Here is a 26184-nt window from a genome sequence, read left to right on the forward strand (position 1 = left end):
AACTTGATCTGCAAGTAAAAGAATGGAAAGGAGGGAGAACAGAAGTATTAATCTCCCTGTCGTGTCAGTGTATCTAGTTGTCATCAGAACAGAAAACCAGCTATGATTAGCTTCCGGGAAAAAAAAGGTTGTGGTGTGTAGCCATCTCACTCTCCTGACTTCAACATCATTGAGCCAATTAGGGGAGACCTCAAACGTGAGCAAGACACCAAAAGATATTATAGTTTTTCCATCTGAGACAATGAGCCTTCTTCACAACTACAACACACAAGTTCAAGCGGTCACTGATGTTAAAGGGGGATTGTACAGTACCAGAAACTAGGGTATATAAACTTTTGATTAGGGTCATTTTGGGTAGTTTGTGTTATGATTGTGATTTTGAAAGAGTAAACACAGGTGATTGCTAAGAAATGTCTTCAAATATCACTAGAAATTAGTGAAAAAATATTTTGTAATATCATTAATAATCAATCAACCAATAATTGAAAAGCTTCATTGCAAAACGGTGTAAACAAGATTTTTTTTACTTTTGCGTTTTATTTTTGGAAATGACTGTTCAGACTAGGGGTCAACCGATACAGGTTTTTTAATGGCCGATGCGGTACCGATTTTTTTCACCCTTGGCCAATACCCGATTTCCGATACCCGATATTTGGGGCCGATATGGGTTTAAAAAAAGGTTAAAAAAATGACAAATATTCCAGGTCTCAAGTTAAAAATAAAAATTGCTTTAACATTATCAAATTGAGGTAGAACTTGTAACATTTAAACACCCACTCTAACAATCAAGTAATGTCTAACAATCAAGTAAAAAAAAAATGTCTTTGGTGCTTTTTAAAAAAAACAGAATGACATAAAATAATAAATATTGCGTATTGGCCAAAACCACACGCATATCGGCCAATACCGATACACTTAAAAAATGCAAATATCGGCCCGATACCGATCCCGATATATATATCGGTCTATCCTTAGTTCAGACATCCTTCCATCTATGTGCGAATTTTTGCCATCAAAATATTTTGAGAACATACTTTAAAAACCTATGTAAAATGTATTTTGATGGCGAAGAGACGTATAAGACATACCACTTTCCTTGCAAATCTACCTATATCCAACAGAACATTATATTTGCATTTGCGACATAAAGCGGCATGACTCAGGAAGCTGCGAAAACTGTCCAAAGCTACTATCGGACAGCTGAAGCAGAAATAGCCAAATAGTTTAGGAATAGTTTATGTAGCACATGTAGGACATTGCTCATTGTTCAGGTTAATGGTTGCTAATCTTTTCTAGAGTGTAGTTATATTGGCATTGCTTTTTTCAAAGATGTGTGGCAGCGAATATGCGGCTAAATGAAAAGCGCAGTGTTGTTTACACCTCTTTCTTTACACCTCTTAGCTCACATCTTTGACAGGTGGGCAGGTATTTTCGGCCCTCTGTGTTTGTTATGTTTGTTGACCTCCTGGCTGGAACGCTTTGAGGTGGGAAGTAGCAGACCCCTTGTTACATATTGGGAAATTCCTACAGCTCAGGAACACAAGGTTAAGAGAATAGCCCACCATGATAAGTCCAGGACACAGGTTTTAAACAGGCGAGAAACACGCAATTCGACTGCCATGCCGAAAATCGTGCCCACAACTAGGGACAAGCCGTCAATGACGGCCGTCATAATAGGCCTACATTGTTTTGTAATGGAAAGAGTATACTTTGTAGGCTCTGTAGAAAACTACCTCATGATCTTGCTGTTTAATGCATCTGGTTGAGTATTGTTAATCAGGTACTGTATGTAGGGTTCCATATGTTCACAGTAATTTATTTTTCTAACAAATTAAAGCCGCTTGGCAGTATTATGGCAGATATGCTGCATTTGGGTATCAGTTTCAACTAATTGTATTATTTTTTATGACCCAGCAGCAGCAAAAGAGGAGAAACATATGTATACTGTAGTTAACAGACATATTTGCCTGATGCTGAAATCTTTTTTATTTTGTCTTTGAGATATGTGGGGAATGGGACTGGAAGTTCACTGAAGTTCACTGAAATCATGTTATGTGACAGGAATGCAGGCTGCCCTGCATTCAATACCACCGACTGGGGGAGTGGACAGCCAGCACAACAGATGGAAACCACTTCCAGATCTGCAGGGCACCTTACTACAGAACAAAGCAACACATACTGTAAACTCACAAACATGCACATACAAATAGTATATAATATATACATGAATGCAGGCCAATTGAAAAGGCCACAGTATTTCTAGTCGAATTTCAATCAGAGTTGCCAGACATACAGTATAAGCTGTATGCATGATGCAAGACCGAGTATAAGCAAGAGCCCCATCAACCGACACCCAGCCCCACCCCCGGTGTAAGTGGGCCATATCTAATCAGGCTTCCCTGAATAATTAATAGCAAGACAAGCACACATACAAGTATTGCCAGGACAAGGCGAGAGCAGCACAAACTTATCTGTACCCCTTCAATATGCAATGCTCATCCATATGCCCCTGCCCTACAAACCCAACATACAGCCCCATACCTTTAGAACACTGTCCACACTGACTACAACTCTTCAGCCTGGCTATATCTCATTGGCCATCTACCCTGTTTAGCCATTACCCAGTTCTACTGCAACGTGTCATCAACCTGTGCTCAGTTCCTCAGCTCTGATTAATGATGATGGCAGCTTGGAGTAGGAGCAAAGGGAGCGCTGGAATGGCCACTGGCTGCTGCTCACCATGTGCCACAGGGCTAAGGGGGGAGGCCCATGAGCTGCTGCCTGCTGACCTTCAGGTGGGCACAGGCTGTAGAGTGTTGAACAAGGTGGCACTGTTGGAAATGTCATGCTGTCAGGTGCCACCGGCTATGCTAAGTAGACTTGCGGTCAACACCTGAGCTGGCCACTAATTAAGGACCGTGTCCAGACTGCTTCAGACGCAGACAGGGACATGCATACACACCACAGACACAAAGACACTGGAACGGACACAGACGGACACACAGACATAGGCACCAGCACAGACACACACACACACACACGCACAAACACACACACACGCACAATTCATCACCCCTCTTTATAGATATCCAAAAGAATATTTAGGTCATTATACACCAACTTAACAAATCTCCACACATTTGCAACTCAAAATATTCTGAAAATATTACTGGGTGCTCCTTAGACATTCAAGAGAAAGGAGTGGTATCTCATTTTAAGTGAAGTGGTGTCCTTTCCGAGTTACACACCCTTTGATGGGGAAGAGAGCTTGTACATGAATTAGCAGGGTGTAACCCATGATTCAAATAGCCATGCAAATAAATATACATTCTAGATATGATTTGCTACCTATGTCAATCATATGTAAATACACATGCATAACACATGAGAGGCAGTGTGGCGACTTTTGATCAGAAACATGGGGAGGACTGTTGGAGCTAGTAGATTGCTGAAGTAGATGTTTGGTAGGTGGTGAGATGTGTGAGGTTGGTGGATAGCTATTGTCCTTAGCACCCAAATGACCACAGCCTTCAGAGTAGGAGTCAACCAGCACACAGCTTGAATGCCAGGCGATGGTTGAGCAGATTAAGTGGATTCTCTAGAAGTGCTAGTCATGGCGGTAGAAGTAGGGCAGAAAAAAAGATATTTCAGGCTGCAGATTTTTCCTCCCAAAGTTCAACAACACCCGGATGATGGAATGATTCATCCCTAAAATGCAAATTTGGGTTGACTTCTCAAGACTTTATTTGACAAAAACGATTTAAGACTCAATTTGAGAGCTCCATTGTGGCACTGTGGTACCCATGTAACTGGAAGAAAGGATACACTAAGGTGGATAGCAAATCTTTACACTAGATCCATGTGTAGCATTGTGGATGAATTGAGAGGGGTGGCTTGCCATGCCCTCACACTTTACTGTAGGTGCAAGGCCCTGCCATCCCTGCTAATGCCTATATACAGTAATTCTTTGTTTCTTCTTCCATTGTATCTTTTGTGTTTTCTCAATACTTCCTATGCTTCCAAATGACAAGTGGCATACAGATTCTTCAAGCAGCCTTACAAACTCTACTGTGTCATCGACACCAAATTGACATTGTAGAGAATTCACTGCAGACTGCAGGGAGTGGGGTGACTTGATTGGAAGTCTGGAAGTGTGGCACTCAGCCCTAGAGGGCAGATGAGCAGCCACCCTCCTTCCCGTCACTGCATGGGGCCCAGCTGTGCCTAAAGGGAATTTGCCAGAGCAGGGACCTTCCCAGCGCTGCACACCCTGCCGAGGTCACAGGGCTGGAGCTGAGGGCGCTAATCATTCCCAATTAAAGATTCCTTTTTAATTATGAATTATGCATGAATTTTTAATTAATCCAATGTTCCCAGCTCATTTTAAGCGCTCTGAGATCTCAATCTAATTACTTTGCATTAACTGAAGGGGAGCAGGCGGCCCCAGCTAAGACCTTATGCATGGACCCCTCAGCTGACCTCATCACATCAATCTCCGTTTTGACTCTGCATTAAAGCAAAAGGAGGACACATGCTAAGAAAAGTTAAGGTTGAGAGATATCACTTTATAAAACCATGATAAATTAATGTGTGGTGAATATGCCAAATGTACGTACATGCCTGTTCAGTTTTACCTGGATCTGCATTACTGCTGGTCAAAGACTACTATTAAATACAATTACAGCAATACTTGTATTTCTGGCCTTTAGAGAGAGCATCACCAATGTTAAAGCCTCAGAGCAAGTACCCTACCTGAAAGCTTCATAAGCAAGTCGGTAGCCGTTTTAGTGGTGATGTCAGGGCTGAAGAGGGAGGCAGCTGTGGGGCCGCCTGGGCTGGCCTTCAGGGGAGGGAGTTCCAATGAACTGGTGCTGCTGGCTGCACGTTCCCGGCACAGGCTAAACGGAGACAGCACTGACACATCACGCTCCAGTGGCTCCTCTTTGATGTCAATGTGGTTGGAGCCCTCACTGGGAGATACCCGGAGATGGCTGTCCACCTGGAGTAGAGGCGAGGGGGACGGCTCAACATTTGCAGTCATTACAATATCACCAGAACCTCCAGCCTCTCCCAACAACGAGCCTTCGCCTTCCTCATTATCAGTCACTGACTCTTCTTTGACCTTGAGGTCCTGCCGTGGAAAGTGTTGGTGGCAGCGCATGTGAAGCTTCAGACTGAAATGACGGGAGGAGGTGAACGGACAGAGATCGCACTGAAAAGTCTCACCACGGTCTTGATGTTGGTGCACCTGTTGTTGGAAAATAATATATTAAACACCTGGCATTTCCTTTAGACCTTTGCGGCATTATAAAAAGTCCACAGGTTTTAACCAGTCAGGATAATTTGCTCTGTGACAAAGGGAGATTCTTTCGGGTTTATAGTTTAAATCCTGTATATGAGACAGTGTTTCCCACAGAAATTTTGGAAACTATGGGGGCAGCAGGGATTTTTTAGTTTGGGGGTGGGGGGGCATTTCACGCGGGCCATTTTCTTGGAAATTCACGTGGCGTAAATGCAAAACAATGACTAAAGCATGACATTGGCGCATGGAGAAACTATAGGCCAACATTTCAGTCATTTATGTTTTGAGAAATTACATTACAAGATTTTTCCTGTGACATGTTTCGTAGTACATTGTCATTTACCTATATAAAAAATGCAGTAGCCTACAGTGAATCATTTCTGTTTGCAACACACTTTTCATTCGTCCCTCATGCAGGGGTCTATGCAATAGAAAAAAAACAAAACAAAATAGGAGCACAGATAAGAATTTAGGAGCACTGTGAAATTGTTAACACAGAGACAATGAGTAAACTCATCCCAACTGTCCCTTCTCTGAGGGTTTTTAATTGCTCCCAAACCCAAGTTAACTACAACAACTTGACTAGGCTTTTGATCCCTCTGTCTTTCAAGCACTCACTCCAGGAGGAAAATGCGAAGGAAATCGTTTTTCAAATCGTTTATAAAAAAACGGAAATCGTTTTTTTTTTTTTTTTTAAGTTTTTTTTTTACATTTTCTGAAACTATGGCGGCCAAATTTAAACTATGCGCCATAGTTTCCTCAATGTATGGGAAACACTGGAGATTTCCAGTAAGAAATTGTTGTTTGGTACATCGCACTGTGTATTGACTGTCTGTAGTGTCTCTAGTTAAGTTAATTGTATATGAAAAATAAAAATAGTCACTTCGATTATAAACTGGTTTTGAAACAAAATTAGCATAGTTTGCTCCTTCACAAAAACTATACTCTACATTAATCTCTAGTGCATCATACAATCTGAGAGTCACGATTTCTACATGAAAGTATTTCAGAGCAGTGATCAATCATTTTCTCATCCCAAACACTGACTCAATTGTTATCTAATTTTAGGTTAATAGATGCTGTCACCAACATAACCAAGATATGACTACCTGTGTATTCACTACTTTGATGGTGAATGGGGTTATATATAAAATCACTGTAGGCACCTTGCTTGCTTCGGTTATGCAATATCATAGGCATCTCGCTCAAGCCTCATCTGCTCACCTTCATGTGGGACTTGAGATTGTCTTTGCGAGCACAGCGGAAAGGACAAAGGGGGCATTGGTGGCTTTTTAAGCCAGTATGGATCACCATGTGTCTCTTCCAGTAGCTCTTGCGTTTGATGACCAAGCCACACACAGGACACTGAAATGGCTTTCCTCCCTCCTCTGGGGAACCTGGGAAAAAGTAGAAAGGTTGTTTAGGTACAACCAGTGGACTAGAAAACTACTCATGCCTAAAACCAAGACTACAGTACATTCTATACTTCTAGTTTCTCCATATCACTATCTCTTGGCTTCAGAAATGGAGCTGTTGTCAAAACACTTAATTACCCCAACCAATACCAAAGGAGCTCAAACTGAAGGATGTTTTAATGAACCCATTATTGTTGTTGGCTCCATACTCTATGCCCATTAGGGCATAATTGGTCTGATTAGAAACTGGCATGATTGGACTACAGATTCCTCATGGGGGACTATTAGAGATGTCTTTATAAGTATTCCAGTCTTGTCTGCTGAAAAACATCTGGTAATCAGTGTTTGGTGAAATTACTGTGCGCAGGCATTGATTGACCTGGGGTGTAAAACTTCGAGACTGCCTATTTGCGACAATAAAACCACCATCTGTGGCCCAACCTCTCCTCCATGAGATGACTGGTGGAATTGGGGATGGGGGGAAGGGCTAGGAGGGTCTTTGGCTGGTGGGCAGGAAAAGGACGTATGGAGCAGGTTACACTGGCATGCATTTCATTACATTCCAGCAGAAGCCCACCGAGTACTATAAAAGAGCATTTGTTCGCTGCCTAATAGCATAATTCAAATGAATCAATATTGAAGATAACAGTGGTCCTTTTCGATAAGGCCACTGGATGAAAAGGCAAGATATCACATATTCATATTATATAAGATTAAGTATTATTACTCAAAGGACATTACAATAATATATTAAACTCCATCTTCCTTTTCAAATGATATGGCCATAATCCTGTATATAATGGCTATAAAATACTGTATGATGTACAATGGTTAAAATACTCTCGATGTTAAGTACTCATCTACTACTCATCTACTCATCAGCACTTCCATATGTACAGTATGCTAATTAGTAGAGATGTACAGGATCCAAGATCCGGTTCCGGATCCGGCAGAATAATAGGGTTTTTCAGACTATCCGGATCCGGCAGGATCTTAAGCAGTGGATCCGGTATCCGGCAGTTACCTAAAAATCAGGATCTGGCGCATCTCTACTTTTTACGTAGCCTAGGCTTTTCAGTCAGTCTACGGGGGCGGTACAGCCCCCCAGGGGGCGTTGGGGAGCTCTAGATCAAGATTCAAGAATGTATTGTCATTGTCAAAAAGGCAACGAAATTGTGTTTTGGGTACAATACTTAGTAGCGGCAGGTTTTCAAGCTATTAAAAAGTTTAGTACTCCGGGCCGCTGCGACTCTGCGCGCCGCCATCTTGGTCAAGTGTTAAACAACATTGGGTAAGGATGAGGAGAAAAAAGATTCCATAGCTCCACATTGCAAACATTACAACATCAAGACATAGAACAAAAAAAACTCATATATAGCTCTAGGGGGGCGTTGAGAAGGATACAGCTGAGAGGGGGGCAGTGCTTAGTTGCCACTGAGGGGCATTAGTGCATTTCATTTTTGTAATAGTATGGGGGGCGTTGTCAGGCTTATGATGAGGTCAAGGGGACGTTGGGAGGCTTGTGATAAGAAGGGTCAACTGAGGCGTCAACGCCTTTCCAAAGCCTGTATCTGCCTTTAAACTAAAGCTAGGTGTCCAAACCTGATTGTACATTTTGTATGCAATTCCTGGGACGTAGGATGCTTACGTATAGACTACTTGGGATTCTTTCAGTTGGCATGAAAAGGTAAGTTACACGTTTATGAAAAATCAAGCAAAATCAGTCAAATCTGGGGAGGGCCTGTGAATTGACATGGAATGACCCGTTTAGGAAAAAGCACAGCCTTGTAAGTCTGTAGAGCAAGTTGATCCTGGGACCCCACCTTGCTGAACTCTTTCTCAGACTACCAGGCAAAAACGGAGTTGTGCTGCAAGTCTGTTGCAGCAGCAGGTTAAAGCCATGCAGAAAGGCAAAGCACATACCTCACTCTCCGCTAGCGTTTTACAGTGGCTCAGTGGGCCTGGGGCAAAGTACAGCATACTAAGCCACTTAATTATAAAAGACTGACTGTTTCTCAAAGTGTGAAAACTGTACAACTACTAATTTAATACAACTTAGTGTGAAAATTGTCTATTGATGCTAAAGTACCTCTATTGCTCCAGCTGTGTGGTATACGACCTTTAGTAAAGGTCAGCCAATTCCCTGTCAATGCAATTAAGAGTAACTGTATTTTATCCCAGATGCTTTTGTAGCATAACCACCACAATTGACGGATGTTGATCACTATTCGATTTGATTCATATTTGATTTTTTTTATTGTGATTGAGGTTAGTGAAGCTGCAAAACAGTTCAATGCTGTTAGGGCTGCCTGTCACACTACACTGTGACATTCACATTTCTGTTGACAAATGCAGAAGAACACCCTCTGGCAATTGCTCGTCATGTTGAGGTTAAATAACAGACCTGAACATTGCTGGAGTAAGGAAGCAACTACAGGACACCTTTAGCATCATAACATAAAACCACCCCATGTAGCCCTGCAGAAGACATGTAGCTGTTTTTCAATTGGGTAATTTATTAAATGGTTGATTGTAAATGGTATCGAAAAAAGGCTGCCCGTCTGCAAGGCTTTCATCCTATACAAACACAAAAGGTCTGTGACTTTAAAGCAGTGTTCCAGTTAACTTTTTTTTTTATGTTTGTTGGCTCCACGCTGAAGACCTTGTTTCCAGGGTTGAGTAAGCAAAGGACATTTTGAGGTTGTAGGTTTTCTTACAAAAAGACAGAGAAAATCTAAAATGCATATTAAACCAACCATTTAACATATGGCCGATGTTGTATAGGTTAACAACTAATTGCCATCATAAAAAAAGAAATGCAGTTTAAAAAAGATGGATTAAAAAATGGATCTTCGGAGAGAAACTCAATCCGTAGTATGTTATGTTTTGCAATGCTCCCTTTACTAAAGGTCGTATACCACACAGCTGGAGCAATAGAGGTACTTTAGCATCAATAGACAATTTTCACACTAAGTTGTATTAAATTAATAGTTGTACAGTGAATTGGCTGACACTTGTCAGACAGACAGGACATTTTCAGTTTTTTATTCCTTCTTCTGCATAAAATACTGGCTAATGAAATCAGTTCATTCTTTTTGAACAGCGCTGTACAGTATGTCACAGAAGTGAGTACACCCCTCACATTTCTGCCGATTTGTAAGTATATCTTTTCATGGGAAAACCTTTTTTCACTTTGACACAATGAACTGTAGGCAGCGTACAACTTGTATAGCCGCTTCAATTTATTGTTCACTAATAATTTGAAATACAGCCATTAATGTCTCAAAATGTACCCCACAAAAGTATGAGTTGTATGCTGACTACTGTTCATTGTGTCAAAGGTGAAATTTCTTCATGTTGTCCCATGAAAAGATATACTTACAAATCTACAGAAATGTGAGGGGTGTATTCGCTTCTCTGACAAACTGTATATCTACAGTAGATTTCATTGGAGCATATAATAGAACAGCATGGCCCCTGTCTGCTTTAAAAAATGTACTACTGTTACCTGCTTGACTGCCAGACTTGATTCTGCCTTTTGGAGTGGGGGGAAGCAGCAGGTCCATGCTCTGAGTAGATGTGGGGGTTTTCTGGTTTCTGTCGATTAAAGGCTTCACATCATCAGAAGAGTCTGGATCCGGAGTGTCCTTCTTGTCAGCCAGTAGATTACCTGCTGCTCGTGCTGCCACCTCCTTCAGCAAAGCAGCAGATGAGGTCATGGAGACCAGAGAGAGAAAGGAGCTGGCAGGACTCTGGTGCTCCACTGCTGTACTGCTCGGTTGCTGCTGCTGTTGCTGTTGGCTGCGCTCTGACACCTTCTTGGACAGCGCAGCCAGTGTGGAGCTGGCTGACTGTGAGCTAAATGGTGAGGTGAAGGCATCAAAGCGGACCACATCATCGGAGCCACGAGGCCCCAGTGCTGGCATCGAGGTCGACGAGGTCACTGATGAGGAGGACGAAGACGATGAAGATGAGGAGGAGGAAGAGGACAAGGAGGACACAGAGGCCACAGCAGCACTTTTGTCTTGCAATACTGCATTGGCCGCTGCCTTTAGCTTTTGGATAGCAGAATCAGGAGATAAACTGCTTCCACTAGCTCCTGAGCAACTGGAGGGAGGCGGCCATTTGTCCGCCACTCCAACCCAGACAAAGCCACTATTTGTTGTCACGGAGCTGCCACTGGTACCATTGCTGGGGATGAAGGGATCACTGCTGGACTCCTGTTTGATGGTGACAGGCACAGGTGAGGCAGAGGCAGATGCTGAGTTTGCGCTGTTACCACTGCTGTTTGCCAGGCGACGTGCGAGGGCACTAAGCTGTTGGGCATGGTGGGATGACGGAGACAGAGCGAGGCCAACAGGAGGGGAGTCTGTGGCTCCTCTCACTGCTCCTCCCCCTCCTGTAGGTCCTAACAGCCCTCCTTCTTCCAGCTTCAGAGAGCCCGACTCCAGGAGGCGTCGCAAGTTGCTGCTAAGGGGTTTTCCCAATGTATGGGTAGCGGAGTCCCCATAGAGTGAGGTCACCATGGAGGATAGAGTGTCCTGGGCATTTAGTACCATCCCATCTAGCCCTAGTAGTTCCAAAGAGGCACGCTGAATAGGTGTGGGGCAACCCAGTGAACCATCAGAGGCTGGCGTGTCTGTCACCTCAGGCTGTCCTGGACCACTACCTGCATCAGGGGAGGCATGCAGCTCTTCCGGCCTTGCGTCACCATAGGACGAGTCTGAAGGTGTATTTGAGGCATTCCCAAACCAGCCATCATCTTCAGTTGCACCACCCTCAGGCACCCCCTCTGAGACAGAGTCCGCATCTGTTTAAAAATGAAAATGATAAGGATTAGTTTCCACCACACAGATAACTGAATTAACAACAATATTATCAACATGAAATGACACACAGTGCTATAACCAGACATTACAAAGGGTAAGGGTATTGATGTTCCTTTCTGTATACGGCAATTTAGAATGCAGTGTGTCAAATACACTGGCTTCCAATAACTCAAAGGATTAACTACAGAATTATTACAGAGTTACACCACCATCACGCTCTGCAGTAATCAAATGCAGAATTATTGGTTGAACTAAAGATGTCCACGATTGCCACAATGGGAGCCAGGTCTTTTTCATATGTTGCTCCTAAGTTATACCTGCCCCTGCCACCTGAGGTACGATCATACGACGGTATTTCAAGATTCAAAAGTACACAGACGACCCACCTGTTAAAAGAAGCTTAATGACTCATTCTTCTCACCCATACCCAACACCCTGGGGTTGAAAACGAAGCACTTTGAAAGTGAACACATACAGTATTTTTAATTTCTAAAACATAAATTCATTGGGCAACTCATTTTGGTGGCTGCGGTGGTCAAATGCATTCATTCTTATGGTGGCAGGCACTTGCAGCTTCACCCAAAAAGGGGCGTGTGCATTCTGAAAGCTCATTGCCATACACTTGTGACATTGTACTGAACTGATGGATAGGCCATGAGTTCTAAAGTGTTCAGAGTTCTGAACATAGTTGGTCCGGCTGCAGCTTTCACTTTTGGTGCTGGATTTTTTTTATTTTTTACACTTCTGTCATTCAAAAAATAAACTGAGTTGTCAGATAAAATTTACACCAGTCAGAGTCAGTCTAACAAAGTTTCAAGCATGTTTGTAGGATTTTATCAATGAAACGTTTCCCCCACTCCAGCTGCTAGAGTGGGTCAGTGTTCTGTGGCATCATCGGTGTCTCTATCTCAAAATCTCTTAGAGTAGCGGAGAAAAAATCTGAGTGAACGTAGAAAATTAAGAACAAGAATAAGAATAAACGAGGGGGTTACAGTATGTGGGCGTTGCAGATCGAGCCCACATAATGATAATAAATGGAGGCTTCCCTTCAGCAAGTCACTAGTTTCTCATTCTTTTAAAACCATTTTCCCCCTCAAAGGGTCTGAAGCAGCCTGGTAAAGAGGTTACCATGGCAACGGCGCCTTCTGGGAGGCTAGACAGCAAAGATTAGGGTAATAGAGGTTACAGAACGAGATTAATATTCATGAGTGGACAGATAACACTAGGGAGCCAATAAGGATAGGGTTAAGGTCACCAAGGGTCATTAATATACACTTCATGTTTCAATATTCATAAGGAAAAAAAACATTACAGCTTGCCAGACAAGGGCGAACAAAAGAAAAAGTGCATCTTCCTGATACATATTAAGTACAGAACATTCAACGATTGAAAAAGCTGTGCCGTAACATGTTGCCATGGTCGAAAATTGTTCTTGATTGAAGGCTTTAATAATATGTGTGGTGTTTGAGAAATTGATATCCTTTTCAGATATAGTTTGAAAGGCAAGACAGTAACAAGACTGCAGACTCTAGAGCTTTAAGTGATCCCTCTCACTTCAACTCACCTACAGCACCAATAGTATAATGCATCTATATAATGTTTGGGACATGGTGTGTGTACCTTCTACAGTATGTGCCCTTCTAAATATTTGTAACGGCAGCAATAGCCGTCCTAATGCTTACACGTCTTCAAAATAATTTTGGTAAGCTCCTCCTGTTTTGAACATATCTAGGCTGGCCTTACCCTGATGACCCCAGCACAAGCCTGGTGTGCACTCTGTTTACTGGGAATAGAAAAGCCGTTGCCCAGCAACACCACCCCTGTGACCCACTGAGATCGTTACAGTCAGTGCACATCTGGCTAGCACCACTGACTGTGTGTGTGTGTGTGTGTGTGTGTGTGTGTGTGTGTGTGTGTGTGTGTGTGTGTGTGTGTGTGTGTGTGTGTGTGTGTGTGTGTGTGTGTGTGTGTGTGTGTGTGTGTGTGTGATGGGTGGTGGTGCTATAACCGATGTGACCCCCATCCAGCAGTACTCTCCTCATACTGACACACACATACTTCATCAACAACTCCCTTGGGTGTCTTGCTGCCTTACAAGTGTGTGTGTCAGTCTGCACAAACACAGTGAGGAACTAACGGTATTACAACCTATGTAACGAAGAACAGAAGAAAAGCATTAGGAAATTTGACCGTACCCAACAATTCACTCCAACAAAACCTTTAACAGTACAGATGTGAACCTTACATTCACATCAGTAGACACTCACTCACTACAGCCATCATGGCAGCATGCAGACAACAGACAGACAGACTGGTATGCAAACACAAGTCTGGCCATTGTGAGGCTGGGCTAGGTAAGGCTTTGCAGTGCTGAGCTCCCTGACCAATGGCGGTGAGGCTTGACTGTATACTAGAAGCTCTGTGGGCGGGCTGACATTTCCCAAGGTCATGGCTCGACCACATTTCCGCCAGGCGTTGTCTGAGATGGACTACCCCCTGTCTCTTGACACAACATAACACACACACACACTCTCACACATAGAAACACACAGGTCTTTTCTCGGTCACTATAAGAACATTGAGGATGTGCTATTGTTGACACATTCACAACTCAATTCCTTGTGACGTGAACTGAAAAAATATACCATCAGACTAAAAGCTAAGGTTGATGCAGTAAATAAGGGATTAGACACAGTAGAATGTTATTCAGTGAAAGGCATGTGTGAATGTGTGTGTGTGTGTGTGTGTGTGTGTGTGTGTGTGTGTGTGTGTGTGTGTGTGTGTGTGTGTGTGTGTGTGTGTGTGTGTGTGTGTGTGTGTGTGTGTGTGTGTGTGTGTGTGTGTGTGTGTGGCTAAAGCACTGGTAAAATGCAGTCATAAAGGACAGGAGCGAACTTGTGTAAGAATTGCATGATTCTTATGCAGTCGTGCCTACTAAGAGGTTACAGCTTTGAGTCTAAACACAATGTAACCAAACATGGCTCCCTATCTACAGGGTCAATGATTAAGGGGGAATTTCAGCCATTTACAAATGTATCTCATCTGTTTGAGGCCAATGAAAGTTGACAGTATGGGACATCTCCAGAAATTTCCATACGGCAGGGCTATTCAAATGCAGGCCCTGGGGGCAGATGCGGCCCTTGGATGGCAAGGTTCTGGCCCCCATAAGGTCAGAACAAAATGAAAACAAATACCTTGCTATCTGTGGCCGTGCATTATTTGTGATCACTAACACATCAGGTTGGGGATATCTCTATCTGCTTATTTCGCACCTTAACCTCAGACACTGTGCTGCTCACAGTTATACAGGTCATAGAACTGTGTTCGGCCCCTTCACTGGAGGGAATTTGAAAAACTGGCCCTCGGTGACTTTTAATTGAATACCACCCTGCCATACCGCTCATGCACCGTTTTTCGCCATTGCAGATGATACGGGGCAATCTTCTCTCTAACCTGCTTTCAATTTCCTAACTACTTTCAAAATGTTTCTGGGAGTCCTTAACATTGATCCCAGTGCATAATTTATAACATTATGTTGTTATTTCCATGCCATCACCACACTATAGCAATAACATCTTTTTTATCAGCAGTTCAAACCTTTTTTGGCTGCGACGCCATAACGGATGAAAAAGTGACATTGCATTGCATTGTGGGTGCCAACGACTGAGAGTTCCGGCTCCGGTCGAAAGAGGATGTCCAGTTGTAAATGTTGACTACGGCTGCCTGTCAGCATCGATTGTGGGGGATAATTAATGACAGCTGTCAACAATTCACCGTGTGCTGTGACCTGTTCCACACTGCCGCCCTGGCGTTGGGGGCATTGCACTTTACCACACCGCCAGTACTGGGAGCATTCCTCAAAATGGGTGCCTTTTCCATGTCAAGTAAGGGACTCCAAGGGATGCCGTGCCATCCTACACACTTATCACATCACTGATTCGTCTTGTTCTGTACGCCTTAGCTCCAAAACTACCAGTGCTTGGCTGCAGACAAAGGGGTAGAACATTCTGGTCATCATTATCACCTGACTTAAATCAAATTGAAAATATGTGGTGTTAGAAGAAGGCACGATGCTACACACAGGCCCAAAAGTGAATGAACTGGAGGCTTTTGCTCATGAGGAATGAGCCAAGATGCCTGTGGATCACTGTAAGATACTTGCGTCAAGATGTGTTTCACATGTGAAGGGTGATATAACTGCCAAAGGGTGTTGTAGTACTACTACAGCTGTATTATGTGACTAAGGGGTTGAATAATCACTGTGTGAGATTTTTAGTTGTTTATTTCCAGAATTCATGCTGCCCATTCACTAATGTTACCTTTTTCATGAATATTTACCACCACCATCAAATTCCAAGTATTCATTATGACTGGAAAAATTGCACTTTTCATACATGAAAAGGGGGATCTTCTCCATGGTCCGCCATTTTGAATTTCCAAAAATACCCATTTTTAGCTGCAAAAATGACTGTACTTGGGCCATACTAGAAAATACTAGTTTATTACTCAGTAAACTTTCATGAAAAGATCAAATTTGGCAATAGGCAGCCCAGTTTCAATTCACAGCATAGTTGCAGTACCCCTTTTGACCATTTCCTGCACAGTGTCCCTTTAAGATCCTGTCGGATCCAGAACCGGATGTCGGATCCGGAACCGGATACCGGATCCTACGAAAGGGTTGAAATACATAGCCTAATCGCACACGTGGGCCCTTTTTATTACGTCGCCTGAAACTATTTTTTGGACTCATTGGCTTACTGCCAAACTGCCTGCAATGGCCGCTTCCAAAGGGCTTTCCCTCCATACAGCGATTGGGCTTGTGAAAACTAGAGATGCACCAGATCCTGATTTTTAGGATCCTACCGGATACCGGATCCACTGCTTCAGATCCTGCTGGACCCGGATCCTGTGAAAAACCCTATTATCCTGCCGGATCCGGAACCAGATCTTGCGCATCTCTAGTTAAAATGCATAATATTTCAGCCATAGGACCGCTTACAAACATTTTGACTTTAAAGTGAAAAATTCTTCCACAACTACCCGCAAACACTGTTTTTTTTCCCCCATGAAAGGGGTTCAATCTTTTAGAATAACTGATTCAACACTAAACAAGATAGATACTCAATACAATTGAATGATTACAGTATTTTATTATTTCATTTTCTGTAAAATGTAATAATTGTTAAGAGAAAGGTTGGGGTCTGTAATATAGCTAGGATGCCGGCATACCCACATTAATGTTCTGCAGCTTTCAGTCCACTATCATTGAACACAATGAGCATGGCTTAGAGGGAGGATGAGAAGTAGCTGAGTTCTTTTGATAGGTCAGCAGCCACATGACTTGCGTGAGGTTTCCTACCAACACACTGCAGTTATTCTGCAAATTAGTCAGGCATAAAAAAATCAGCCCAGCTGACCCCAGGGTCACACAGAGGGCACTGGAGAGAAGAGATGGACAGGGAGGGAGGGAGGGGAGAACAAGGTTGGTTAGTTGGCTGCTTCATCAGAGTGCTGTAGAGAGCAGCCAGGCCATTAGTCGATTACACTGGGGTGCGGCCATCAATATTCCCTTGATGCTGCTCGAGACAGCCATTCCAGTGGCAGCAGCTACAGATGTAGGCAGGAGTGCACCTCAAATGTGGCTTTAACCCCATTTATACAGACAAAGAAGCTCTGTGTACAATACTACAGCATGATTACAAAATCACATTCTCAGGTGTGAGCAAAAAGTACAAGAGGGCAAACCGAGTCATTTACTGTACCTAAGTAGCCATCATCTCACCCTCCCTTGCCGACGGGCTTGAGCAAAGCAGTAGTTCTAGATAGAGGTGGCCAATGGCCCAGTTGGGGGGAGGGGCATGTTTAAAGGCACCACAGTAGATAAGGAGCGGTGGCAGTAATTAAGTGTCCGGCTGGGCCCTGCTGGGGGGTTACCATGGCCGCGGGTGATGCTAATGAGCCAGCCTGCCGGTCATTGAGCGCCTTATTAGTAGTGCGGACGGCAATATGGTCAGATGCAACGTTCAGGTCCCTGTGTAGGCTCTGGCATAACTGTTGACTAACGAAGCGCTAGAGGGGGAGGTGGTTTGTTAATTAGGACACTCTCGGTATCAGCCTGCCCATTCCACTGATGTTTATGAAGGGAAAATTAAATGGGAAAGGACTGTAGAGTTCACAAAGCTACTATCATGAAGTGACCTGCATGTTGAGGACTAAACAGACAGCAATATCAATGGTAACACACAATTATAATAATGTCTGCTTACAAAAACTTTGTGAATAATTAACTGATGATTAAGAAAACATGAATGCATGTATTTATGTACACATTTGTTTATTTAATTAAGCTTTCTTAATGCTTTATAAAATATCTACAAATGTTCAAGATTTTACCAACCTTTTAACAGAGCATTTCTATTCATTTCCGAACAATTTGTAACCTTTCCCAGTCATTTCAAACATTTGTTAATGTTTTGTTCAATATGTAATTATTATTAATGCTTTCTAAGCAGACGTTATTATAAAAGTGTTACCATATCAATTCATCTCCTATAAGCAAAGTGTGAATTTTCTGCATTTAGCTGTACAAAATTCTTCTCTTTACAATCTTCATCAAACCTAGCAATTATATTTATCTCTGAAATCTACTGGATCATCAATCCCAAGCTTTTAAACTCTCTGGCACCATCGCACAGCAAAGACAGGGGCCTTGGATATGCCATATTTCTCCCACTGCGAGACTACCCTCTCAGCATGCCCTTTTGCTATATATAATGGTGGGAGATGTCGTGGTGAAGTGTACTACATATTACCATCTGTGTATTTTGGGCTTGGCCTCGGTAGACTGAGGGCACTTTGGGCAGTGAGCCAGAGGTGAAACAGGAAGGAGAAGTGTTCTTGGAAGAGAATGAGACAGCTTCGGCCCCCAGACCTCTGAAATTCCTCTCTGCAGATGGAGCGACCTTTTTCTGCTCTCGCATTAATTTTTCCCCTTCCATTTTTAGACTCACAAAAAAGCAGGACCAAGAACACTCATAATCTCAGATGTGTCATCAAAGAGCACTGTGACTACAGCATGAGTGAGATATGTGGTTTGCATACACTGTAATAAGACTTCTTAAGCCTGGTTTAGACTCCTCTGCAAGTCGCTGAACTGATTCCTTTCCATTTCACCAGGCTGTCCTGAGAGTATTTTTCCCCACATACATCTCCAGATGTGTGTTGAAAGTTGCAAAGTGTTTCACCAACACCGCAATAGAGGGTATAGTTCTAGCCTTTTCTTTTTCTCAAAGACACACCTCAGAGATCCAAGGATAGTATTAGCTAGAGATGCTCCAATCAGCCTTTTTGGGCTGATCACTGATTCCCGATCTGGGGGATGCTGTGGTTGGTCACAAAACGATATGAAATAGTTAACACTCCGTTAGTGCATTAACATTGCCCAGCCCTAGCTATGATACAAAAAAATATCATGTTATGGTATGCACGCCGCTGTGCACAAATGAGAGTTTTGGTCCATTGAGTAACGCATAAGTTTACTGTACCTCCGTTCAGTACAGTGTACTCTGTTACTGTGAGGTGCGTTCACATGGCATAAGAAAAGTCTGCTACAACACAGTACAAGCACGTTGGCAGTGTTGACATATTAGTGTTCGTTAATAAATTAGGCTAAAAGCAGTTGGCATAATAATAGCAGTTTATCCACCAGTGTTAATTTCGTCAACCACGACGATGACGAAAATATTTCGTCAACGCCCCTTTTTCCCTTGACGATGACGAGACGATGACGCACTAAAAATTGCCTCAAGCAAATCAAAATATGACGAAAATAAAAAAATGTTTTCGTCAAGGAGACTAAGACGAGACGAAATTTACAAGCCATGGACGAATGGACATTAAAAATATATTAATATGTATAATTAATTTGTAATTTGTAATTGTAATATAGGCCGCCCAAGTGTCTTGAACTTCATAGGTGATTGCGCGCTCACGCTGTGTTGCCTCGCTTGTATCTGCTGGCAGCCAATGCATGGCGCGGCTCAGTCAGTATTTCTGTAGCCTAGTAGTTCAGTGAGTCCATTTAAGTTGAGTTTAGGTCCTAAAACATTCCCAGAGAAAGAGAAAAAATAGCCGACGTTGAGGGAAGTGTTCATTTTGAAACATGTTCAACAACCCTGTTATCCATGACGAAGACATGTGTTTCTGCAGTAGGTAATGACAGTCGCGCCAATCCTCCTCTGATACTGTCATTCTAAACCTCCTCGAGCTTCCACTATTCTCCTTTTCACTTAGGCTGTCTTAGCCCGGCGTTCGTTGTCTGTTATTTTTTTGTAATGTTTGCTATATTTGTTGTTTAACCATATGAGTAGGCAGCAAGCAAATCATGAAGGTCGGATTTGTGAATTTATTTAAATCAGTCACCGCGGGAGCGCGCGCCAGCAGGGGGAAAGTGGGCCTGTCTAAAGTAACAGAGGCACGGCTACTGTATCCTAGTTTTGAAAAGAATCAATGGATGGGCGATCGCTAAGGAGTTTTAAACTGTTGAGATTTGAAACTTGTTCTCGTCGAGAGCAACGCTAAAAGACCCAAGGAAGTCGACAGCATTTCCGTGCGTCTTCAGCGTCTTCCTAAGTTCCAAAAACTCTTTCCAGGTCATGCTTATCGAGCCTCGACACCCCCGACAAACAAAACAGCATTAGTGTTTAAATATTTGTATGTGCGTGTCCTTTCTATCGTCCAGTCTGCATACCCCTGCCTAACTATTTTTCCTGGGACTTTTGCAGGGCATACGAAGTGTGCTCGCGCAATCTATTTAAGCCTATTCCACACATGCCGCACGAGTCATTATGGTTCTCTGCTCGCATTGCCAATTGAAAACAAAAAACGCTAACTTGCATAGTCTAACATCAGCAGTATTTTATCTGACTCGTGGTCATCGGGAAGCCACTATCAGGGAGACTTCTTGAACTTCATGCAGACTTGGGATGTCTGGTCTTCCCACTGCCGGCAATCTGCAGGCTTTAAGTCCCGCGGTCAGGTGAAGAAGAGCATGTAGCTTCCTCCGTGATCAAACTCAAAATGAAATATAATATGCAGCAGCTTCTAATGCACGAGAGAGAGAGAGAGAGCGCGAGAGAGAGAGAGAGAGAGCGCAGCCTGCACCTGGATGTGTGTGTGTGTGTGTGTGTGTGTGTGTGATGCTCTTTTGCTGTATGATGTTGAAATTACTGATTTGGGTTTTGGTGGAAAATGACCAAGTAACAAGGTGAATATTTGCTGCAATAGGCAACATTAGTAATACTTTGTGAAATAACAATAGCCATTGTAGATTATTTATTTTACACAATATTGACTAAAATGACTAAAAATTGAAATGTTGACTAAAATTTGAAATGTTGACTAAAATGACTAAAATCACTAAAATTTGACTATGACTAAAATTGATTTTCGTCATTTTGACTAAGACTAAGACTAAATTGGGAAGGCAATGACTAAAATATGACTAAGACTAAAATTGATTTTCGTCATTGTGACTAAGACTAAGACTAAATAAAAAAAAGCTGACGAAATTAACACTGTTATCCACTTTATCAAGAAATGTGAACCATACCATGATGGGCACAAAAGTCATGGACCACATCAGATCACTATATTGCTATATCCATAGAGACAGTGGTCCACAGGTAATACTAATCCCGAGCAAATAGGGCCTAAATGTGCAGCCCTTATTATATCAGTGATAATATCAGACGTGGGGGGGTGACGATAAACTGCCCTAAGGGGGGTCCTGCCGTGGACTAACGGTAAGACACTGGGTTACTACGCCGGCAACCCGGGTTCAATTCCAGCCCGGGTCATTTGCCAATCCTTCCCCGTCTCTCTCCCCCCTCTCATTTCCTGTCTCTCCTCCACTGCCCTCTCAAAAATAAAGGCAAAAAAGCCCTAAAAAATGATTTGAGGGGTGCACATTGTTAAAAAGTTTGGGAACCACTGAATTAGAGGAAAAATGTCCTGAGGAGCTTCTATCCTTGGCCAGTGACATGAAATCTTCAGAATACAGCAAGACAATAGGACGCAGATATAAAGTATAATAGGAGGCATATAAAGCAAAAGGGACAGGATGCAGAGCTAGGTTACGGTGGGTGCTATGACGCTAATGCTATCGCACATTCACACCACTGCTGCCCACTCAGTCAGACATGGTACATGGTGTGCCATAACACAAGGCAACCAGGGAGCTCTTTCCCTTTTCCTCACTTTGCTTCTTTCACATTATCCCTAACACACACACACACACTCTTCTTTCTCCATTTTCCCTCTCTCTCTCCAACAACTGTAAATCACACCCGTTCCACTAACACACCCCAAGATGCAGCCAAGCTTGACTACCCAGCCACCCAGATAGAGACAGACAGGCAGGGATAGAAAGGACAGAGTAGGGGTACACGGGGGCTGTTGCTTAGCATGAGAGGAGGGACAAAAAGATAGTTTTTTTATACCAGTATTGGTGTGACAGCAGCTTGGCTGGAGAGCCTGCGGCAGTGCCTGCTTGGATTCGAGCCTGTCACTCAAGACACAGACACTAATCAGGATTGGTCCTGGTTTCTTCCCCAGGAACAGAAGGGGAGTGGGGGCCAGCTAGCAGCCATTAAAAAAGGTTGGTGGGGGATAGAGAATTGTAAGCCCAGCGGGGAAGGCTGCCCTCATTTACATGCAGGGCCATGAGAGGCCAAGAGCTGATTCCTTTTCCAATCTCCATGTTAAACGTTGGCCATGGTGGCCCAAGCTCAGCCAGCTTTTGTTCAGCCACACTGCTCTATGTCACCATGATATCCATTTTAGCTTTCAAAACGTGAAAGACAAGACCTACAGATAATGACAGCTTTATCTCCACACATTCTTTTCAAAACATGTTTTTTCAAGTAGTACTGTGGTGTTCACTTGATGGTGTTTGCATTCAAAACCACAAATATATATTTTCTGGGTGTCAGTCTGTCATCTTCATTTAGGTCAGTCTAATTCAAATTCCCAAAAGACTTCACCATCCTGTGAGTGGAGGGATCACTATGACTGTGACTTGAGTAAGGGGAGGCAGTTTGAAACAGACAGTTTTTGATTACCATAGAAAGGTTTTGAGGGGTCAGAAAAGCTTGCCCCTAACAGAGCAACTATTGAGTTAAGATAGCCAGAGCCCACTCACTGAACCAAAAAGTCCAAAATGACTTATCGTACAAATACACCTAGCGCGACAAGAGCGAGGCAAGCGACGGAAGTAATTGACTTTGTAATGAGTCGCGCAACAAAAGCGATTGTTGAGACAAGAGGCGATTTGCGCGACGAGAGCGACAGTTTGAAGTTGAAATCCTTTCAACTTTCTATGACGCGGTCCGGCGACCAGCCGCAACAGCCAATGACTGTATAGAGGTTAGTGACCACAGCCAATGGGAATGTTTGAATGCTTTGCCTTCTGCTTGTAACGGACATACTGTAGTCGCTTCAATTGCTCGTATCGCTCTGTCACTTCAATCGCGTCGCGCTACGTGTATTTGTGCGGTTATGAGGGCTGAGGCAGCAGACTCCTAAAACAATATGGGCTGGTTTGAAAGCCAAATTGAGTTTTTAAAGGGTTTCAAAGAGGACTTGGACTAAATAAGATATCTGCCATTGGGGTCATTCCATGTCAATTCACATGATTCCCCAGGTGACCCTCTCAGATTACCCGATAACTCACATACAGGTACCTTTTGATGTCAATTGAAAGAATACCAAGTATTAGCACCCTACGTCTTGGGTTGCGGAGATGAAGCACTCCAAAGTTGGTGTGCCATGCCCACTTTTCAAGCCTGTGAATTGCATACAAAATTTACAAGCAGATTTTGACACCTCTGGTTTTAGTTTGAAGGAAGATACGGGCCTAAAATTCACCATGGCCCCTCAATATGACCCTGTCTACCAGATGATGTACTTACAAATGGCATGCCTTGATTATTTTTGGCTATATTAAGCCTTAAAAACTGAATTTGTGAAACGTGTGTTGAAGAGTCTTGCCATTTAGGGGTTACAGATCTTGGAAACTGTGTATGCTTTGGGAGTTCTAATTGATTTTCCATCATATTTGGGAACTGTACAGGGTATTCCAAAAAATGTAGGGCGCTCAGACTTTAAAAGATAAAATTGGAGGGACTCAAAAACAGCTTTTGGACAAAATGACCTTACGGTACCCTCTACTTCAGGCCTCAAATTAACCATGTGGGCTCTTGATGACTGGAACACCCTTTTAACCCCATGTACAGTAGCACTGTATCAAACATTCAAGCTCTTCATATTAATCTTGGCCTTCGAAGTATATGGTTTTCTCTATATCTTATCACAGTGTCTGTTTTGTCTGCTGCCATCCGCTGGTCTAAAAAAGTAACAACAGCGTAATGCAAGAAAACAAAAGGGGATGGAAAATTTTGCCCATAATTTACCAATAAAGCACTGTAATTATTATACAGTATATTGCTATATACTAATTATGATTTTAACAAGCATGATGAATATTTATAGTTTAAATAATTTCCTAAGTGTGACTGCTTAATGCTCAATCATGATGCCAGTCCCAAGATGGCCTCACCCTGCACTACATTTCTACCAGACATGGGGGTGGGGGTGTCCTGGTAGAAACGTAATCATGATTGAACATTCTGCAAAATGCTCGTTAAAATCATAATTAATACATAGCAATATACCATAGAATTAAAGTGCTTTATTGGTAGCCTAGCGAGCATAACCCCTAGGGGCGTCTAGATTTCTAGGCTACTTTATTGGTAAATTATGGGCAAGATTGTCCAGCCCCTTTTGTTTTCTTACATTACACTGTTGTTGCGGTTTCTTTTACCAGCAGATGGCAGCAGACAAAACAGACACTGTGATAACACCTAGGCAAAAACATATACTTTTAAGGCCAAGAGAGGGTGTATGTGGAGAGGGTGTATGTAAACCTGCTGTGGCGAAGCCTGTAATAATTACCCTGCATCTAAACTAACTGTGCACTATCAAAGTTCTCTATGCCTCGGTTTACTCTACGGAATGAAGTATTGAATAACTTGCAGCCTCGTAAATGGATGGAAAATAGAGATAACAATGGCTACTTCAGTGCCGACCCACTCACGGCAGGAGCCCAATTTTAGCATCAATTAACTAGTGCTGGAATTCTGAATGCAGGGCTCAGCATCATGTTTTAATACTGTTTAAGCCATTTCACACCGGATTTCTCCTTTAAAGGCCAACTTCCGATAAAACACAGTTTTACTCACTCCTTTTGAAAATCAGACAGTCACCCCAAGTTAAACTCGCATACATAACATAACAAACATAAACATAAACAATGCAGAGAAACGAGCGAATCATGAAAGCCTTTCTGTGTTGCGTCACATCAAAAGAAGGCGTTGCCCATTAAGTTTTATGTCGACCCATTTTTCTAAAAACATGTCGAGTAATTTTTTTCTGCTTGTTTTCAAGACCAGCAACTCCTGGTGTCCCGAAACCTAGCTTAGCTTAGCTATCAGCTGGTTGCTACTCTCAGATACAGACAGAGCACAAAGCGTCATACATACAGCCGTCCCACTCTGGTGGCTCCGTGCAGTTCGCCTGTCGAAAGAGCACAGCCCTGAATGGAGCCTGCACGCCTCCGTTGGCGCCCCTATAGTGCAGAACCACCCGGGGAAGTGGCGACTCTAAATCTTAGACGATCTCTCTGCGGAGCAGGAGGAGGGAGCCAATCAGAGACGGAAATACACAAGAAACCCGGAAGACCCTCTCGTTTCTCCACAAGCCACCTCGCTAGCTTGCAAAAACAGCTTGAAACAAAGCAACCAGAATGTTTTTTAAAACAGGACCAACGCGTAACACATTCAATACAAATGGGGAACACAGACGCAGTCTGGAATACATGATCAGCGAAACCTACAATTGGTTTGCACATTCTGCAAAGCGCCAGGGTGAATACAACAACGTTTACCAGGCTATTAATGATGGTGGCTGTCCGCTTAAATTAATATCACCCAGCTCAACCCGATGGTTAGTGATTGCAGACTGCATTGAGAGGATTTTAGATCAGGAAGATGCCCTCAAGCTACACTTCAGTTTGGCTTCCGGCAAAGAGCACTGCTATACGGCCAGGATTCTGAACGAAATGTACAGCGACAAATCGAACAGCATGTACATGCACTTTCTGCGGCCTGTCTTGATGGAGATCAAGAATGTGAACAAATGTTTTCAGCTGGAAACGGGAGATTCAATGCGTGTGTTCAGAGGAGAATTGTGAAGCCGAGCGTACTACGCATGAACAATGACAGTCATCTCAGGGAGCTTGACCTGAAATCATCCAGCCTCTACCTGTCACACCAGGACGCAGACCTGGGCTACTCGTTCCAGCAGCAATTGGAGGCCAGCACATTAGCACCCGAAGCGAAGGAGACGATTTAATCCCGGTGCCTTGACTTCCTAAAAGAAGTGCTGGGGCAATATCAGATGCACCTTCCTGCATCATTGGAGATGCTGCGCAAGCTGGAGCTGTTTTGCCCAGCCACTGTGGTGTCTGCGACAAGGCCAGCAGTTAAAGATCTAAGCTTACCCGAGTTTTTCTCGTGCTCAA

At 43.1% G+C, this 26184-nt stretch overlaps 1 protein-coding gene across 5 annotated transcripts in view; it reads right to left on the minus strand.

The window, feature by feature from the left end:
* znf827 (zinc finger protein 827) overlaps positions 1 to 26184 on the minus strand; it is an 81361-nt gene that overhangs the window by 37802 nt on the left and 17375 nt on the right. For all 5 annotated transcript variants that reach the window (XM_063218213.1, XM_063218212.1, XM_063218211.1 and 2 more), the window contains exons 2-4: positions 10226 to 11527; positions 6527 to 6699; positions 4753 to 5248 (exon numbers count right to left, since the gene is read on the minus strand). In XM_063218213.1, coding sequence (XP_063074283.1) covers positions 4753 to 5248; positions 6527 to 6699; positions 10226 to 11527 — 1971 coding nt within the window. The remainder of the gene's footprint in view (positions 1 to 4752; positions 5249 to 6526; positions 6700 to 10225; positions 11528 to 26184) is intronic.

The sequence above is a fragment of the Engraulis encrasicolus genome, chromosome 16 (assembly GCF_034702125.1).
Source record: "Engraulis encrasicolus isolate BLACKSEA-1 chromosome 16, IST_EnEncr_1.0, whole genome shotgun sequence".
Classification (NCBI taxonomy): domain Eukaryota; kingdom Metazoa; phylum Chordata; class Actinopteri; order Clupeiformes; family Engraulidae; genus Engraulis; species Engraulis encrasicolus.